Consider the following 21452-nt stretch of genomic DNA (forward strand, 5'->3'; position numbering starts at 1 on the left):
TGTTTGGCAGGTGACGGCAATTTACCTGACCCGTCTTTACCTCACCGTCCTCCAAGCTTGGAACTAATTGAGCCGAAAAACACACCTCCACTTACACACAGAGCCGAGGAAACCAGAGTTATTAGATGCAATTAAGGGAAACAAAAAGCACAGAAAAGCTTTTAGCTGGAGTCTGAGTTCAGGTGTGGTACTCAATCATTTTCGCCTGAGATAATTCCACATCACTACATTCACAGGCGAGAGCGTCTTTTCGTTTGCACCATTAGTTTTAGTGCAAGCGATTAGCCTTTCTTCACACTACATACGATTCCAATTGGTTTTCCAAATCCAATTTTCAGGGCTGACTGTCCGCACTGTTATTTTACAAGTAATAAAACCCAAACAGATCCATTTGTTTAGACAGTGTAGTCAATGTCCAATAATAACAATACTAATACAAAAATGGCTATTGCATATCCTTTCCTCAAAACCGCTACAGTAACTCATTCACTGTTAAAGTTCCCCTTTAGTCCATCATTGTATCCCTTAAAGGAGTCATAACCTGTAATTTTCACTTTTCCACGAGAATCAATGTATGTTATGATTGCGTTGTATGTAACGATTATACATTGGCCAGGAAGCCGATATTCAAAAGTGAAGCGTTTGTTTACCCCAGGGTTCGTAAACCAGCCCACGTGCACGCGCACTCAAATATGGGATTTTAATTTCTCCCCCGACTTGACGTCAAGACGGGGCATGATATACCATATATGGACACTGCACTGCAGACATATGCTGCAGGAAGCCCGCCCTGCCCATCTCCCCTCATATTCAGTCAAGAAAGATGCAGAAATGTAGTGCACACGTGAGTTGCTCTGTGGTTGACTGCCAGAATCAACATTCAAATGTGTTTTCTCTACCAAAAACGGACCAAACTACCAGGGACAAGTGGATGAAATTCATTTTTAATGACGCTGTTCCAACAACCCTATCAACTGGCTCAACGTTAGGTGTCTGCGCTAAACATTTTACACAGGAATCATCACGTTACATGTCTGTAGATGAAAAATATTGAATGTCTAAAAAACCACAACGTGAAACAAGGCAAAAACAACACATAATAGCAAACGTTGATCTCTATAACCACTGTAAGCTGATAAAAAAGTAGGCTAGACTACATCTCCGTTAATGTAATCTACATTAAATAAAAGGTAAACTTATGTGGGAGAAAATAGCAACAAACGTTTTAGCTCGTTACTGATGTTAATGTATGTCTCAGTCAAAATGCTTGTCTTTACCATTCAGAGACATGTTGATGTAGACGTCCTTCCATTGACTCTATATCTTCCGTTTCCAGCTCTGGTTCAGAGTCTGGCTCAAACATATATGGTTGAATTTCGTAGGTCGCGGCCAGGTCGGGTTCATTCACAACTTGCGCCATGATGTCATTTTGGAATGATATGCTGAAGTTACCTGCGGTGTCAAGCCCCCTCCTTCCTGCCACCAATCAACGCGCCCCTCATTTGCATTATTAAAATGACCGTCCACGACAGCCAAAATATCGCATCAGATCTCGCGAGACAATAATGCATTCAGAAATAAGGGTCAGAGGAGCTCTGTGTTTACTTTTTTTCCACTTTTCTTTTTTAGAAGGGCCTGACCCACGCACGCACGCACGAACGCTACAGACCTATTACAGATCAGTGGGTGGGACTTCACTTTCTGAAACTAAAAAAAATATCCTCCATCTTGTTTGGAAGCTAAGCTAACAGGCGCTGTGGAGCCAGATGTAAAGTTACGACAATGGCGAAATGTACTCAATATGATATGGAAGAAGAGGATTTTGAAAGTCTGATGCTCGAATCAGATGTTCGTGGCTACTTTTACGAGCCGCAATATAGCGAAGAGCAGCTGAGGCTGATGGAGGAACAGGAGGCGGCTGCCTGTCGCGGACGAGGAGCCCGGACTGGCTCGAGCTGGGCGGACTGGTGGTGCCTGTGCTCTCACTGTGCGCCTACGGACACAGAGATAGAGTCCGTCTGCTGCAAAGAATTTCAACGTTGCCAATTTCTCTTGGACGAATTCTTTGAATCTGACGAGGAAACGGACGTTTGTGTTGTGAACCATCCTAGTTTCGCACCGCATATGTTCTGACTGAACATCCCGGTATCAAGCAATAATTCACCATTTCGAAAGAAACAAACGAGGAGTAATTCACTAATGAGTTCGCCAACTAACTAGAAATTTTCTGTGAAATGAATTTCAAGCTCTGGTGGTAGCTAGCCTTGTAGACGGAAGAGTGATTTCTTTGATAGGCGGATAACTCATAAGTGGTGTTCTGGATTAGTTGGAGTGGCTTGCGGAGCTGTGCAATGTGGTGCATTGTGGGAGTTGTTGTCTTCCATACAAATGCGCCCCCTAAGTTACTTTCTGTCTTTCCTCGGTCAAGAAGGCACCAAATTCGAAATTTATTTGACATTTCGACTACATATATGGCCCACTTTCAATAAAGATTAATGTTCCCACGGGTGAAATGCTCCTTTAAAAGAACGATTCGGTCAGGAATTGAACAACACTACTGGAAACTGCAGTGAATTCAATGTATAAGTAGGTTTTGTGGAGTTTTGCAAAAATTTAGAGGTAAATGCATGTTTTTTCAATGACCATATGTTGAAAAAATCCCCAATATATTTTTTCTCTCTGCAATCAACTAAACAGATTTGAGTCAGATAAGCCAAAAAAACCCAGATTTTTTTCTGCCTGTTTAAACAGAGTCTTTCTTCTCAGTGAAAGAAACAAGACCCCTGAAAGATTACAGCTACAAAGTGAACCATAGTTTTGTGCGGAATATTTAATTACTCGAACGCAACAGCCCTGAGGTTCCACTACAAAGCTAGCAAACTCACAAGTTATTTACAGAAATGCATCATCTGCCTAAAGCAACAATCATCCCACTGTTCTCATAAAAAAGTTTTCAGAGTGTGATCAAAAATGTGGAGCTTTTGGTTATTTGTTGTTTAAAGAGTTCATAATTGACTCTTTTCAAATAATTTTTATATTCCTCCCCCAAGTCCTCTTATGATGTTGGTCAGGTTTGTTGCACTAAAAACAGCTGCAATTTAATATCACATGATAATTTGTCAACCTCTCCCAGACCCTTGCAGTTGCAGTAAGTTTTTGCTACTGTACCTTTAAAAGCTCTTTATTAAAATACTTATTTGCCTTTGAAATCATTAACTGTCACACTGGGTGTTGCCATATACATGTGAAACCATTGTTAAAATGTGAAGTTCAACTTCAAGTAGAGAATGACTTCTGTTGCACTTTCCCAAGTAGGAATTAATGTTGAAATGTATGACTTTTCAGAAAATTTCACAAGAATTTTTTTCTAAAAATGTGTTATTTCTCTCTCTAGCTGGCTGCACGTTTGAGGAAGACTCCGACCCCAGCCTCTGTGAATACAGACAGGCACAGGAAGATGATTTTGATTGGCAGCTTGTACGGACCTATAGCTGGCCGCACATGACCTCTGACCTTATACGAGGTGAGTTGCGTTGTGTGTGTGTGTGTGTGTGTGTTGTAATAAACGCTTAATTGTACTCTCATTTTTCCATGTTTATTTGTATGTGAAATGGCTGAGTCTATAAAACCTAAGAAAGCAATGCATGTATCTTTAACGGATAAATGCAATCCCAGAATGCAATGTGACACACTCAGTAAAAATAAAGAGAAATATCATTTATATCATTTATACATCAACAAAAATAGCTAGACTAATGTCCAACTAAAATCTTTCAGAAAAATGTTCCATAACGTTATTTAAAACCAGGGGCCTCATTTATAAAACTGTGCGTAGAATCCTTACTAAAAGTGTACGTGCGCCCGAAAGCCAAAAATGTTGTACACAAAAAAATATTCAGACAGAATAAAACCGTGCGTATGCCAGAACCTGTGCAGAATTCACTTTATAAATCCCAGTCAGCGGAAGATTGTGCGCATATGCGTCTTCACCCCGAAATAACCAATATGGAGATTATAACGCCTAGTTTTACTATGCATATCCTCATCTGCATATCATTTGCATATGATTATTCATCCACATGATAACATGTTTAACAGTACAAGACATTAGAAAAATATGAAATACGGATGTGCCGTCACATTACATTAATAAAAATCATTTAGTAGCCCATCCTTCCCTTGTTTTTTAAATAAATAAAATAAAATAGTGCAAAATGCATTTCAGAGAAAGTTTTTCTCAATCTATTCCACTGGCCAAATAGTATTTTAATTGATTTATATTTTTAATGGAAACAGATAGACCTTGTTGTGCATTATTTGCACGAAACCATTTTCTCAGACAATCTGCTATCATGATAAGCAATTATCTATGTAGTTAACACATTAAAACACAGACAGCATGCCAGAGGAGAAGTGTTCAAAAGCATCACATCCACAACAAATATTTATATTTATTGAATATAAAAATGTTGTAACTTCTCAGTTCATGTTACTGGCCGTAATTCAGAACACAATTCCAAGAGGATGGCTCTTGGGAATCGAAATCGGCTCATGAGTCAATCATCATCATGAGCAAAAAAAAACACGCTCCCTCCGTAGAGCGTCATTAGCAAGGTCTTCTAACAGCGCTAGAGCATCCATTATGATGATATGTTATATACGCACATACCTTTTTATAGCCCATTCATTACAAAAAAATAGTATTTGCACCTGGTTAAGAATGCTTATAATGATAATTCAGGTTGATGCAATTTGATTTATTGGGTGATGTAATAGGATAATTTAGAAGTTTTTCATTTTAAATAGTTATTGCTATTTGGGCCAGTTGGTGTCGCCAAAACACATACTCTAAGAGTGCGTACGCACGGTCAAGAGCATCCTTACGGTGCGCACTTATTTACGCCAAGTTTATTTTTTATAAATCCCGATATGTGCGTGGAAAAATGTGCGTACGCATATTTCTATGCCCATTTTGTGCATACGCAATGTTTATACATCAGGCCCCAGATCATTTTGAACTAACTTTCCTTAATGTTACTGAAAGAACGTTTGTTCATGACCCTTGCCAGAATGTTAGCCAAAGTTCTGAGCATGTTCCCTGTTTGCTGGATTTGCGTATGAATGTAAAGTTTCTAGGAGGAACACAATAGTTTTGCAAATGCAAATGTTTTGTGAACGAATTCAAAGTCCCATTAGGTGTTCCGTAGCTAAGTACTTTTGTGCTAGTGTGTCACGTTTTTTTAGCTTAGCAACATGTTAACATGGAATAAATACAATAGAGTTGCGTGAGGTTGCCTTCTGCCTATTGTATTTTAAAACAGTCACTTATGAGTTTCAATGATGGTTAGGATGTCTAACCTTCTAAACTTTTGTAGCCCTCTAGTAGCTTAGGTTTTGGAACAAAGCTGAAATAAATATGCAAAGTTAAGTGTCTTTGTTCTTCAAACTTCTCATTGTAATTTGCAGGAACTGAGTATGTTCCTTAGAGAAAATACAAACCTCTTTTTATTCTGACCAAAAGCATGGAGTGTGTCATTGCAACTCGTGGTGTTTTTGTGACACACTGTGTCCTTCCAATTATACATGTGCTTTTAATTGCTGTTCAGATAAGAGTTGTGTATTAACATGCTTAGATACACAACACATTCTATTCTGTTTGTACCAAGGTAGCAATATGTCCATGTGGACTTTCCTTTCACTGACTCATCCACTGATACCAATTAATACTACTACTACTACTAATAATAATAATACTTTTATTTATAATGTGCTTTTATTACACTCAGCATGCCACAAGATATGAGATTAAAGTAGTTTAGCCAAAAATGAAATTCTATTATCATTTACTCACCCTCATGTTGTTCCAAACCTGAATGCATTTCTGTCAGGACCACTATCGTCAAATACGATTGACAATTAGCATACAGTTAGGATTGGTGGTATAGTTCTGTTCTGGGCAAGAACTCCCTGCGCATCCATGCAGCCTAGCAGGGATAAGAGCAGGGAGAGCAGCAATAACCTAGCCTGAGTTTCCCCATACTACCTTGCCGCAGCGCGATTTTATTCACGCTGCTAGGTAGTCTGGATCCCATGGACCAGATTTTCGCCTCATCTAGGGAACCAATCACAGAACGGGGAGGGAGCAGCAACACGATGACGACGTCTATGCGACACACCAAAGCAGTTTGTTTATACCTATGGATCCAACATGGCAGCAGACGCGAAGTTACCTTTCGATGCAGCCTTACGGCCGTTTCACACCGCATGCGTGAGCGGCACTTGAGCAGCGCGTCAGCGTAACTAACTTACCTCGTCACTGCAGCTGCAGACGCGCGAGAGTATTCACACTGGAAGCAATTGTACAGTGTCACAGCTCCAAAGCTACATACAAGCGAGCAATTCTTTACAAAGACAACTATACATTTGTTTTTAGAAGTTGGTCATTTATAACATTGATAGTCTTGAAAGTTTGTAATGGGGAGGTGTACAACATTTGCATATAAATGTTAAACAACAAAACAACCCAGAAAATTGCTCCAATCTATTAGTTTCAGTCATACTTTCGATATGTTTACAAGACTGCAAACTCCGCGGATAAAAAACAAAACACACAAATAAACCACACACTCGGGTTTGATTTGGGTTGTGCTAGCCTATGTAGCTATCTGTGTGTTACATAAACTAAAAGAACGTATAATATTTTCTGGCTAGTTTACTTTAGTTTTTTTTAATATAATACACAACTTTCACCCAAACTGAATAATTAAAAACAAGTTTTTACCGGGTAGCCTAAATCTTCTATAAATATTTTTGAGTCTTTATTTTCTTTTATTTGCCTACTCAAGTTCTTGTTAAAACTCACTAGACATGCTTATTCTGTGCATTTTGGGCACTTTTTGTGTGAAATCATATTTATTTTTGTCCATCAAAAGTGTGCTTTCACTTTAATTTACCGTGAGCAGTGCAGCAAAAACAGATTCGACGCCGAAACCCCCGCTTCACTGACGCTCACGCGCTGCTCCTTCTCCCGGTGTGAATGCACTCATTGATTAACATGCGCGGTGTGAAACGGCCGTTAGATACACGCCATCGTGTACACATAAATCTTTGACCCATCGTCTTCTTCCTCATCTAATTTCTGTCGCTCTACATACGTCATCTGGTATAATTGAAACGATTGGCTATGAGCTACGTACAGGCGCTGGGCATTCGTAAACCAAGCCTCAAATACGAGAAAATGAACATGTGGTTCCCAGACCCAAGTCTCAATGAGACTTGGGTCTGACGTTAGCCAGGCTAGCAATAACCCCCCTTAGGGTAAACATAACAGAACCAACATTAATGTATTGCAGATATCATTAATTAATAAAGATTTTAATGTACAACATAATTCGAGAATTTATTCTGATTCACAGGGCAATCAGAATGCCAAATCCTGACTGACGAGAGAAGGAGGAGGGTAATTAGCTCCTGAAAAATGTGATAGCTGCTGATAATACTGAATGAGCTTATGTATACAGTGATAGGCATCATATTCCTATAGGTAGATGTGTATCAGCTGAGAGTCAGCTGATGCGAGCTTGACTAACGTGACCTGCCAGAACTGACGCTACGCTAAATTTCTTGTTTCTGCTGTTTTGGTTCCCATTGACTTCCATTGAATTTTTGTCCATAGAATGGAAGTCAATGGGAACTGAATCTCTTTAATTACTAACATTCTTACTAACAAGAAAGAAAGTCCATAAGTTTGGAATGACATGAGGGTGAATAAATGATTTCATTTCATCTTTTCTTTTGGGTGGACTATCCCTTTAACTGATTAAAGCAATTAAAATTATGAGCAATATTAAACACAATTAATAACAAACACCCAAAAATGCTCTGATGCTAGACTTGTTTTGTTGTTATGAAAAAAAAAAACGAATTAACATTAATTTGTAAAATATTTAATTCATTGGATTATTCAAAAATCACCACATTATTATAATTGTAAACCATTTGTTAAAAACAAAAACAAAAACTAATAACTATACTGTGATACAGTGTACCATAATTGTGATCTAATACTACTCATTCTGTGATATAAAATGTCCACTACCCTGGATCCATTCTAGTGGCACGTGATGTTGTTAACTGGACATAAGAAGCTTGAAGACACTTTGTGTTGACATTTCTTTGAGTGGCCGTCCAATACTGCACTTATCTGGAGGGTTAAATTCCATCAAAGCTGCTAAAGACACTCCAATTGAGACAACAGCTTAGTTTATTGGGTGCTATTTGCTCAATATTATTGATCCATACTGGGGTATGTTCAGCATGTCAATGAAGTGGAACTGAGAAACAGAGAGCGAGGAAAGGTAGACGAGTGTAATGCAGGTCTAACTGAAAATAGAAGCTCTGTAGAATACTGATGTTTCTGTGAAAAGTCTATTCATCTTTTGCATTTCAAGTTTTCACACTCTTCAAATCAACTTTTCACATTTTACCTTAAAAGTTGCACCAATTAATTATGTCTTGTTTTACACCTAGTACATATAGGAAGTAATAGTACTTATAGTTCCCTCGAAAGGGAACTCAACGCTGGGTCGAATGACGCTATTGGGACGTGTCCTGCTGACCCTGGAGTCTGAGGAATGTGTGAAACTAATCCATTGTAGCCGCATTCACCAGCGCGCTCCAAAAGCGCACAAGAATTGACCGTTCGCAAAAGCCACGCCCCCTAGTTATTGTTACTACGCCCGTCAAACAAATGGTCAAACACGACCAGCGCGACAGATTCCCATGACGGGAAGAGGTATAAGTTAACGTTACCCGTCCGTGTCAATGAACTTTTTTTGGAGCAATACCTCTGCGATATCCTCCAGATCGAGGCACAAGGGGTTACAGTATGCAGTGGAGGGATATATTCAAAATATAAAAATATGCAATGAAGGAGACACGACTACTATCGAGGCGAATGCTTATACCGGTCTCAAGCTAAATCTGAGAAACCCCATGACCTGTACCTCAAATGCAACCACCACAGCCTTGAAGATTTTATAAGCTGGTTCAGTGGCTAATTGTTTGGAGTTAGAAATATATAACTCGCGCTGCATATTTAGTAATTTTGCCTCAGATACAGGATTAACACGTTCGCTTTAACAAGCAGGTTGTTCATTACCACGGCAACCGCTTGAGTGTCCTGGTGAATGCGATTTTCGTGTTTAAAAATAAGTATAACGTACATAAGAGACGGAAAGATGCAGATAACCATACATTATTTAAGGTTATTTCTATTCGTTACGATATTGATATATGAACTTATGTTGTCAAGTAAGCTTCATGCTTTCCCCGTTGCGAACGTGCACTCCTCTAAACTGTAACGTTAGTCTACGGGTGCTGCACTGCTATAGTGACTGCTGCTCATTTTCCCCGAGAATATCATGTTAACAACAACCCTTTAGAAAACGTAATTCCTTTGTGGATCCTCTTGATCTGCTTTCTCCATGTTTCTTTGACTAATCTCAGTGTCTCAGTCTCATGCACACTGTACGCGAGTTTACCATGTTCGACACATGTAACTGGGAGTGGGGCCGTCCACACTGATTTATCCATTGCAGGCACCGCTCACGTTGTGTTTTCGGCTTTGGAAACGGAAAGAACACAACTCCTCCAGACAATCTCTCGGGGTACCTAGTGTCCGATTTACAAACGCCGTGGGCGCACCGCTTCACCATCTTGCTTGGAGTCAATGTTTGACGGACCTGCTCACATAGTAACGGTTGCTATGATGTGTGATTGGACAATGGCCGTTTTGTGGGAGGGGCCTGTGAACGGTCAATTGCACGAGCTGTTCCTATCGTGTCGCTGATTAGAAAATGTGCATCCCATTTAAATTCTATTGAGAGTAGTAAAACGCTATGGAGAAAGTCAAACATGATCTAAAAACAGCAACTAAAAAGATTGATGAAAAGAGGGGAAAACATCCTGCACCAACATAAATTAGAAAGCTTTTTAAACTAATGACCACCTTTTCTAGAATTTACCACATTCTGTTGTATTTATTGTGAAATGTTGACTAACTTGTTGTAGTAATAGATAATCTATTATGGAATAGATTTTTCACTGAAGATTTATATTTGGCTACAACTGTGGCATGTTGTAGCTATTGTTTATAATTGTGCAGGTTGCTATTTTTCATAACCAATGCTATAGATAAAAAAAGAAAGAAAGAAAAAGTTAACATTGACCTAAGCATGGTAATAAGGGGCCATCAATGGACTTACCTGTAATTATATCTTTATTGTAACAAATGCTATAGATACACAATTACAAGAACTATGTTACTTTTAAATAAGGCCAAGTACAAGTTAGAAAGAGCTTTAAAGACTTGACCTGCTTGGATTATTGATTAAACAACTGTTTTCCCCATGTGTATAATGTGTTTATCAATTTAGGGTGTTTCCCTGATAAAATAACACTGTTAAAGGGATAGTTCACCCAAAATTGATTATGTCGTTCCAAACACATGACCCATAGAGTACATCAAATATGGTAAATGGCAGTGCTTGCATGACATGTGAGAACGTGTCACACAAGCTGGTTTGTACTTCTGCAAGAACGATCCGGGTTACTTGACTGTAACCCTGTTCCCTGAAAAAGCGGAATGAGATGCTGTGCTTCTTAGCACATTGGGAACATCTTTAATCGTGACCAGCTGTGAATATAGTGTGTAACACGTCAATAGAATTAACCCGGAGGTATTATAGCCTCAGTTGGTGACGTCATCGGCGCGCACCCGTGACAAGAGGCTATAAATAGATGAGCCACAGGTGCATTGTCAGGATATTTTGTTTGAGGAGCAGTCCTGGGACAATGTAGCACAGCGTCTCGTTCCGCCTTTTCAGGGAACCAGGTTACAGTCAGAGGTGGAAAGAGTAATAAAATATTCTACTCAAGCAAAAGTACTACTACTTCAATTAAAATTTACTTAAGTACAAGTAAAATACCAGTCTAAAAATCTACTCAAGTAAAAGTAAAAAGTAGCTCATTTAAAATTTACTCTGTAACTTTTTTAACAGCGGGGGTGGGGGACTCTCCCGTGTAGGCTTGTAATGGTATGAGATTTTCACAGTATGATAACGTCTCAGAAAATATCACGGTTTACAGTATTAATCAATTATTAAATAAATAAACTGTATTATTAAATTATGGGTATTATTATTATTATCATCAGTTAAAATGACAGTTAAATTAAAGGGTCACTTCAGGATTTAGCATTAAGCTTTGTATCAGTACAAAACCTGTAGTATTTTCGAATTACCGTGGTTCCCGCTCCTCCGTGAGAGATACGAGCCCGGTGCATCTCACAGGTGTCGCTCATCGTAATCACGCCACCGGCCTCGCGCCGTTCTCCCACGGCCCTCACTCGTCCTGCTCGCCACAGTAAACATGATGAATGGCGACTGTAGAACACAAAAGCCGAATCCTGGACATTATTCGCGATCTCGAAAAACCCGGGCAGACTCATCACACTCATCACGGAGACTCACTAGCCTAGGCTTGTTGTTTAACATCTGCGCTCTGTTACCGGTAGGCGAGGCCTCCTAGGGCAGCGAAGCAATTGCATTCTGGGAGTTGTTGTCTTTCATCCACATAAGCCAAAAATACTTTTTCTGGCTTTTCTCAGTCTAGAAAGCTCCAAATTCAAAAATAATTTCACATTTCTTCTACATAAATGACCCATTTTAAATACACATTCATCTTCCCAGAGGTGAAGTGCCCCTTTAATGAAAACAGGATTTTTTTTTGGTTGAACAAATGCTTTTATTATAAAAAAACTTGAAACCATTTGTTTGTTTTGTTTATTAAAATTTCAATAAAACATGTCTAATCAATTACATTTGATAATTGATAATGAATTAGATTAACAACTTATTTTTAACATTAATAATTTATTAAAATGTTTAAGAAAAATATTGTCCTATGAAATATATTTTATTCAGAAAATTAATGTTTCTTTTTATGATTTAATCCAAATATATTATCAAAAACGGTTGTAATCAAATGTAAATTTAAAATTGTGTCCTTTTATTTTTTGGGGAAGCGCTGCAAAAACAGATTTACTAAATTAAACCATGGACAAAAAAATATATTCCTTTAAATAATGTTTAAATAAAATGTATTATTATTGTTGTTATTATTATTATTTAGAGAAGTAGGCTACGTTCTATTGTATCCCTATAATAGTAATATATTTCTGTCCTAATTTCTCCTAGTAAAACCAAACTTTTATTTTGACGGGTTGTAGTGAAGACCAAAAGTGTTTCAAAGTGTATTTGACAATGGTTTATCTCAAATAAAATTATTAAAATGCTCATTAGGCGTTCTCTCAGACCAGCTCTGGAAATGTTCATGTATTCATATCCTCAAATTGTTTGTGAGGGTGTATTCACACCAGGAAAGTCCGATAGTTCACTTGCTTTGGTCCGGACCAAATCCATTTTTTTCAAATAAATTTTTTTTTTTTGGTACGGTTCGCTTTCACACTGCTCTTTTTGCAAGTGAACCAAAATTTGTAAACAAAACCACACGTGTGCTAAGGTCGTCCATTCATTGGACAAGGATTCTCAAGTAGGGAAATCCGGAAAAAAGGCTCAGCATGGAGATATTTCGTACTGCAATATTTGTTCTTTTACTAATTTTGTGTTATTCTGTACAAACGCAATATGAAGAAACTAATGAGTATCATATGATATAATGTCATCTTTACGATGTTGTAATTCGGATTTTGAGAAGACGACGATGTGCTGGAAGACGTTTCCGGCGGAGAGAACATGCTCTCATGTGTGCCTACCATGGCATGCTGACAGTGGCACTGCGCAGAAGACGGATAAGGTATAAAGTTTTCATTCATAGAGAGGGGCTATGTTCACAGCGCAGTGCTTTCTTGCAATTGGGTCGGTTCATGTTCACACCGTAAACGAACCGTACCAGAGTTCGTTTGGAACCGTATACCGAGACCACCTCTTCAGCTGGGTCTCGGTTCGGTTGTTTGGTCCGCACCCGAGTTCGATTGCTGTATTCACACCTGCCCAAAAGGTCCGCACCAAGGGGGGAAACGAACTAGAGTTCGATTCAATCGAACCAAACAAGGCAGGTGTGAATACACCCTGAGACACTGAATGTCACGCGTACTTGAGTATGTAGTAGACAAAGCGCCGCAGCTCAGCAGAACAAATAGGGATATATTTACATGCAGTATTTTTGTGCTTAGCTTAAATATTCACAGACCATGTCGCGATTGGATTTATTGCACAGTTCTACTTTCCATGTATTCATCCATCCATTATTTTGCGTGTTTTACGTGACATCTGCGTTATGTAAATTTCATTTTCATGACTGGATTCCGGGGTTCCCTCTGCATCACGTAAATCGGGACATACCTTTATCTGCAGGAGGGATGGTGTCCTATATCCTCCTATTGCAGCCACTTTGCATCCACATTTTTTGCAAATTGTATATCTATCCTTGAGGACAACCACGCTTTTTTTCTACAAAGTATTTTCATACTGGCCATAATTCGCTTGGCGCTTCGGTTTCAGCTTCAGCTGGTTCTGCGTCACCTTTTTTGCGCGTTTGTTCTCCCGCCCTTCAATCAATGCAGTAGTTTCCGTAGTGTGTTTTTTTCTTTTCTTCTTGTATTATTATTTTTTACTTAGTAACGGATATGATTTCAAATGTAGCGAAGTACAATACTTCAAAGAAAACGTACTTAAGTAAAAGTAAAAGTACAGATTTTAACCCTCTGGGGACCAAGGGGTTTTTGGGGCCCTTGGGATGTTTTGACATGCACTGACATTTGTGCTTTTTTCAGTTATTTATAAACATGTTAATGGCAAAGGTGTAAATTCACTCTATATAGCACAAACAGGGCTACCACAATATGTGAGCAACATGTATGTACATGTTTGTATTTTTGAGAGAATATTATTTATGCATGGTTGAAAAACTTAAAAATAAAAGTTTCTGAAATAAGGCCACAAAACATGTATGTGACCCGATCTGGCGAAATGAGTCGGAAGTCGCAACGTTCTATTTTAAGATATGGGCCGATTATGTGGAAAAACAATGAAATAATAGATTTTTTTTTTTTTTTTGCTAATTTCAAAGAACAGACATTCAAAAATAATCTCCCAAAGTTTCGTAGTCCAGATAATTGAGTAAAGGTATTTAAATTACTATTAAAGTGTACAAAGTTTTACTAAATTCGCTGGAAATGAACATTGCTTTTCTCAACTCCTCTCGTCACCTCTGAGCATTTCCCGGGTATCCCCTGAAACGTCACTATCTCTGCTCTTAAAATGGTGTTACACGTTGTATAGAACCAATCAAAAAGCTTAGAAATATACACAAATGCTGATTATTTGTCGATGGGAAGCCGTTTCGACTGACCGGCATGCGATTGGTCCAGCCACCCTCCTGTCAGACTCGCAGCGAGCGCTCTGTGTAATAAACAAGCTAGCAGATCTCCTCAGAAAGATTAAATATTATTAATTTGAGAAATGTCGCTGTCAAAAGCGAGCAAAGTTGCCAAAGCGTCATCAAGCCCCCTGGCCATTGCACACTGAGTACGCGTTTTTTTCGTATGCGTTTTTTCGTATTGATTCGGTGGCTCCGAATTGTCAAAACATTCAAACTGCTTGCTACGGATGCGAAAAACTTACGATTGTTTTTATATAACGGATGAAAGTTTCGTAGTGTGCACGCGTGATTGACATAACGTGATTGACAAATGTGAATGAGTGTAGCTATTTATCTGCAAGGAGAATCCATTATGTGTTTGATTAACCCAATATTTAACTGTTGGTATCTCCGTTATGAATTTGTTACGCTGTTATTGTCAACTAGCCTACACTAAGATATGATTGCATAGACTAGCATTATTTGATCTCTGTTTCCTTGTCTCTCTGCCTCTCACTTTCTCTCTCTCACACACACACACACACACACAGACACACACACACACACACACACACACACAGAAACATGATTCACATTTAAACAGTATGCTATTTTTCCGTTTACAGACACTAACGTTATTCTATATCGCAATTAGAACAAAGCACAAGCATAAAACACTTACACTTCTCAGCTGAATCTGTTGCTCCTCCTCAAAGTGAAAACCAGCACTTGTTCTGTGGTAAATGTCCCAGGATTATTCCTCATAGCCGCGCAAGACGAATCTTAATCGGACTAAAAAATATAGTGTGTTTACAGAGTTTACAGCATTTGCCTGGGGGCGTTTATCTATTTTACATATGTGACCCGTCACGGAAACCAGGGACACAAGTCGGCAGCACAACTTGCGAGCAAAATGAGAAAGAAGCGTTTTTTTCCAAAATTGGTGATTTCCGCTTTTTTGCAGAATCTGTTAGTTGAGATCATGAAGAAGCCTCTACATGTTTGAGATAACAGTATTGGTATATTTAAAAGCGTACATTTTGAGGTTGAAATCGGCTTGTTTTTCGGAGATTCTAGCATGCAGTAGGGGCGTGTCATTGTCTGTGTGTATTTCCATACTGAATAGCCGCCGGCGCTTTTGCCCCCGCCCCCCAACAGCGTGGCTACTTAATATGCAGCGCTCTGGCCGGCTCTATCTGATATCAAAATTCAATGAAGATGGACGCCGCAAAGATTGTCGCAGACGAGCTGAAGCGTGGCAGTTACACCGAAAATGTTTTCGCCGCACTTTGTGGGCTCGGGAAACTGAACCGGAGGTATGGGCGCGGCGCGCGCGCCCTCGGTGCTTGAATACGGCGGCTCGGCTCGCTGACAGCGGTGGCTAACTGTTTCATATGTGATGTCCCGATTGCTTTGAATGGGGAACGTTTTGTGAACAGGGAACAGACTTAATGGACTGGCAACAATCTCCATAGAACATGAACTGGCACAGAGAATCGAAATAGAGGATGCAGTTAAGACCTTTGCTGCGATGAAGGCCTGCCGTGCGCGTTTCTGAAACGTAAGTTAAGCTTCATTTGCTCTCTAGTCGTTATTTAAGATGCTGAACCTGCTGATGATATAATGTGCTTGCGGACATTTCATTTGTGTGTGTATACGCACATAAGAAAGTGGTGTAAAGAGATTTGCAACAGTAATCTGAGGAGGAAATATGATTATTTGGAAAATTCCTGTCATGACTGCTTAAAGAAAAATGCCAGCAGGCATTTACCTCCTGCATAAACTTTAATATTGTTGACATTTTGGGCACACGCGCGTTGCGCACTATTTGCGTTATATGTAGGCCTATGGCTTATTGGTCTTTGTGTGTTGTTGCTGGTTTTGCGTTATATGTATATGGCATATTGGTCTTTGTGTGTTGTTGCTGGTAAACGTTGCAAATAGAGGGGCAGCACAATTGTTTTTCGCCTAGAGCGGCAGAAGTGCATTCGCCGGTCCTGGGGGTGAGTTTGCATTAAGCATTAAAGTTTGTCGTTTTGTTTTAATTCTAAGAACACGTACATGTTATCTCATGTTTAGTCTGTTTAGACCTTCCCATACCTACCTATTGTTATTAGCTAGCTCAGGAAAGAAAAAAAAGCTGTAAAGCACAGGGGGAGCTTTACAGGGGGTATGGCTTATCTAAATGAGATGTAAATGAGCCCTATTGTCACTCCCAGCAGGAGAGAGAGGTGAGAATGCACAATCTTTTGAGGCCGTTTTCTCCCATTTTACCTTTTTTGAGTTCCTACCTTCAAATGGCCACAACTTCTCCAAATATTATCAGATTTCCACGTGTTACACATCGTTGGAAAGCTTGGAGACTACACTTTCAGAATCTATGAATAACTCAAAATGCCGAAGAACCGACTTGTGTCCCTAGTTTCCGTGATCGGTCACATATGGCCTCAACACACTATCTTATGAATAGCGCGCTCTGCGAGTGGGTGTGAACAAATTAACGATAATGAGCTGAGACAGGAGAAACTGTACTTCTCTTTAGTTTCATACAGATTACATTGCAGGAGAATATTTGTTTTAAATGTGAATTGTTTTATTTAAAAGTAGAAATTTAAAGCGTTCTTTAGACTTATGTTTCATGTTTGTGTGATAAGTATTAGCTGAGTTTCAGTTCATTTTCCAGACATGTTTCAGAAAGATTTTTGCGGAGACAGAGTGAGCTGAAAGCGCACCCTGTTTATTTGATTTATTTTAAAAAAAAACACAAGGTTTTGATGTTAATGTGAGTGTACACAAAAAAAGAAGACCCTCTATAGTTTATAATCATGTATTGATTTTATTTATATGACCATAAATGACGGAGTATTTTAAGTCTATGTTGCTGCTATGTGAAAAAAAAAAAACAGCAAAACGCGCCGGCGCGTTTGCCGTCCCCGGAGGGTTAAAAACTACTTAAAAAAGTAGAAGTACACCAAAAAACTACTCAATTACGTAACGCGAGTAAATGTAATTCGTTACTTTCCACCTCTGGTTACAGTCAAGTAGCCCAGATCGAAGCTACAATCGATGCTGCGCTGCTTAGCGCATTGGGAATGAGAATACCCACGCCGCCGTGCTTGAAGGTGTGTGGACCCCTTACGGTTGTGTAGGTGTGCTCACAAGAACGCAAGAAGGCCCTAGACATTAGCTTGTGATGTCGTCTGAAGGACATGAGAGCCCGGAGTGGCATGAACATCCAAACTATAAAATCTTATGAATGTGTGGGGAGAGGACCAGCCCGCCGCATCACAAACAAATTGCAAGGGGACACCCCTTGCCAGAGCAGTAGAGGAGGCGACCCCCCCCCTGGTGGAGTATGTCCTTAGACCCATTGGCGGAACTTGACCGAACGCCTCAAAGGCAAGAGCAATAGCATCCCTGAACCAATGTGACATGGTCTGCTTGGTGGCGGCCGCCCCCTTGTTACGGTCCCCATAAGAGACAAACAGTTGCTATGACTTACGCCACTTGCTAGTGCGGTGGACGTAGGTCTGAAGAGCACAAACTGGACACAGTCTGTGAGATTTCTCCTGCTCCGGCATTTTAAAGGGTCTCGAGAGTGACTGGATGTACAGTCGAGACAGGGACCTTAGGCAGGTAGTCAGGATGAGGATGCAAAATCACTTTCACCATTCCTGGGGCAAAGTCTAAGCAGGATGGCGAGATCGACAGAATATCCCCGATTTTTTTAAAAGAAGTTATAGCCATAAGACAAATCATCTTTAGGGTCAGAAGTTTGTCAAACGCTGACTCTAGAGGTTCAAAGGGGGTCTCAACCAGTTCTTACAGACGGCCTGAGTTGTCTGGCCCCACGAATTAAGCGAGCGAGCAGAGGATGTCTCCCGAATGGTGCCCCGTCAACCAAGGCATGGCAAGCCGAAGGAGCGGCCACATAAACCCTGAGAGTGGTTTGTGTTGGCATGTGCCTGTCGACAACTTTTCCTGCAGGACGTCCATAACTGAAGCAATCTGGCAGTTGACTGGATCTGCATTATGTGCCTTGCACCACCTTTCAAAGACACCAAGTTTACTGGCATAATTCTTTGTAGTGGAGAAGGCCCTGGCACTTAGAATGGTCTCAATAATGTTAGGTGAAAGCCCAGTGTCCCTCAGTTGGTACCCATCAGGGGCCAAACATGAAGATTCCATAGGTCGGGCCTGGGATGGAATATTGTGGCCTCCACCTGAGACAGAAGGTCCCTCCTCTCCGGAATCGCCCATGGTGAGATATTATCTCCGAGAACCATACTCTGTTCGGCCAACGCGGTGCTATCAGTAAGGAGCAAGACCATTGTTGGCGAACTCTGGCTAGAACTCCTGGGAACAGAGAAACTGGAGGAAATTTGGGGCCATGTATGCATAGTAGAAGTAGTAGAAGTATGCATAGTAGAAGTAGAGGGGACATTGCGCTGTCTGATGGGAGGTGAAGGGGTCCACCTATGCTTCGTAAAATCTAGTCCAGATCTGTTTCACTACTTCTGCGTGGAGTTTCCATTCCCCCATCGGTAATTTCTGTCTGGACAGTAAATCCGCTCCCACATTCAGATGCCCGGGAATGTACACTGAACTCACTATTCTTTTCAGATTGTGTGAGCACAGACCTCGATTTATGTAAGAGACTGCCGCTGTGTTGTCCCTCCGCACCAGAACATGACAGCCTCTCAACTGAGGTAGAAAGTATTTCAGGGCCAGAAATACAGCCATCAGCTCGAGGCAATTGATTTGACAATCGAGATGATGCCTCCCCAGATCCCTTGGGCTGGACGACCACTTAAAACAATGAAAAAAGGTTAATTGCGACTTTTTATTTCACAATTCAGATTTTTTTTATCAGAATTGTGTGATATAAAGTCACAGTTGTGTGTTATAAAGTCAGAATTGCGACTTTATATCATGCAATTCTGACTTTATAAAGTCAGAATTGCATGATATAAAGCCGCAATTGCGTGTTATAAAGTCAGATTGCGAGATATAAATTCACAATTGTGTGCTTTAAAGTCAGAATTGCGAGATATAAACTTGCAATTGCGGGAAATAAACTTGAAAATCTGACATCTTTTCTCGCAATTGGGGGCACTATTTTAACGATCTAAGCACATGGTCTAAAGCGCACGGCGCAAGCACACTTAGGGTGTGTCCGAAGTTGTAAACTTAAAATTGTGAGATAAAAAGTTGCAATTATCTTTTAAAATGTTTTGTTCTGTGGTGGAAATAAGCTTCCCTACTCTTCAGAAGACATGAATTAAACCACTTGGATGTATATGGATTACTTTTACAATGTATTTATAAACTTTTTGAAGCTTGAAAATTTGGTGGAAAATGTGTTTGTTATTACATGAAATAAAAGCCCACAGACAAGTTAAAAACATTAAAGGTATTGACTGAAACCTATAAACTGAGTAAAAGGAAGTTAATTTAGTTTTAACGGGTGTTGCTGAATTCCAGTGACTTCTGACAACATGTTGGTGATCTTTAAGTCAACTTTATGCAAATGAACAGCAAGACAATAGGAGTACAGACAGTGTTCTGATGACTCATAAAGTAAAGACCACATTTGAGGAGGAACATCAGCTAAACTCCTGAGTGATTTTCAGAAATGGAATGCCCCTTAAGATGCAAGGGAAGAATGCAAGTGGAAGTAATACATTCTGTTTATTAAGAACACCTCTTTGTTTACCCCCCAAAATACTAGATCATTAAAACTAGACATGTTTTGGATCAATAACAGAAATGTGTCGGGTCTTCAGTTTTTTTTACTTCAAACAGACGGGTGGTGCCCTGATCTTTCCACTGCCCCCTGCTGCAAGAACGTCAACCCTTCTCTAAAACTTTGACATGCCGCCTTTGAAGATCAGGTGCAAAAAAGCAAAAAAATCTTAGCTAGCACTGCAGAAATTGCTCTTTGCATTTAAATGGCACATTAGCACGGGCCAATTCTACCCTTGTTTCCTGACGAGATTGAGATGCTCATTTGTGTTGATGCGGGGAAGCAATGCAGTCTTTGATGTCAAGGTGTAATAAGACAAGCTTTCACCCTATCGGCTTGTTCCTTCGCTCTTTTCTACCGCTCTTCGTGCTGCTTTGTAGTGTGTTGATTAGAGGAATGGATTGAATATATTATTGGAATAAGAGGCAGAGTTAATAAGCTTTAATGGCAGGTTTGTTCTTGCATCAGAATGAGAAAACTTTTACCTGTTTGGAGTCATGCTGTGGAATCTCAGGAACTCTGGTAGAATATTTGACAAAGATTTATTCTGGCACTTTCAGTTTAACTGGTGCAGCAAACTCTTGATTACTGATTTCGAGTCAACAAGTAGCAACATGAGCTTGATTTGCAGCATTTTTCAAAATTAACTAAGCCTACAATATTAATTGTGTCTCTAATACAAAAGTAGACAAGACTGAGGTGGTGGAAAGAAAACAATATATAAAAGTAATGCTTTCATTAACTGTTGATTTGCAATGAGTTAGCATGCTTAAATGCAAGAGATTAGAAAATGATGAATTTACGTTGTAATTAAAAGTTCTACAAGCACATGAAAGCTTTTTACAGTTCAGACTTGTCACGGTAATTATGGTATTACGGACTTGGCATAATGCACCTTTAAATGATAGGGAGGAAATATTATGTCATTGATTTTGCAAGCAAAGTCAAAGTTTCTGTGGAACTGTTTTGTGTTCCCCCCTTTTAGCATGAGCTGGAAGACTGAGGAGAAGGGAGAGATGCCATTCACTTGTCTGACATTGAAAAAAAAGTTTTGGAATTCAGCATTAAGCTACTGTAGTGCTCAAACTTTTGATTTTTAATAATGTATTAGTAAATGTTAAAAACATTACATTAACCCACAAGTATAACTTTGTGCCATTTTGTACTAAATAAAAGTTTTTCAAAACAAAATTCCTGGTGAAAAATTAAAGTAGACTATTGTGATCATAGACATAATAAATACATAGACGCCCTATTGGCCGCT

The 21452-nt window shown here is 39.6% G+C and overlaps 1 protein-coding gene across 1 annotated transcript in view; it reads left to right on the forward strand.

Annotated features, from left to right (window-relative positions):
• The window catches only part of ptprua (protein tyrosine phosphatase receptor type Ua), a gene marked incomplete at its 3' end in the record, with an annotated part of 264930 nt that overhangs the window by 93066 nt on the left and 150412 nt on the right, over positions 1-21452 (forward strand). The window contains exon 2 of the mRNA XM_056243301.1: positions 3395-3523. Coding sequence (XP_056099276.1) covers positions 3395-3523 — 129 coding nt within the window. The remainder of the gene's footprint in view (positions 1-3394; positions 3524-21452) is intronic.

This window comes from Rhinichthys klamathensis, unplaced genomic scaffold, assembly GCF_029890125.1.
Source record: "Rhinichthys klamathensis goyatoka isolate OS25496 unplaced genomic scaffold, OSU_Roscu_1.1 h1tg000785l_1, whole genome shotgun sequence".
NCBI classification, from domain to species: domain Eukaryota; kingdom Metazoa; phylum Chordata; class Actinopteri; order Cypriniformes; family Leuciscidae; genus Rhinichthys; species Rhinichthys klamathensis.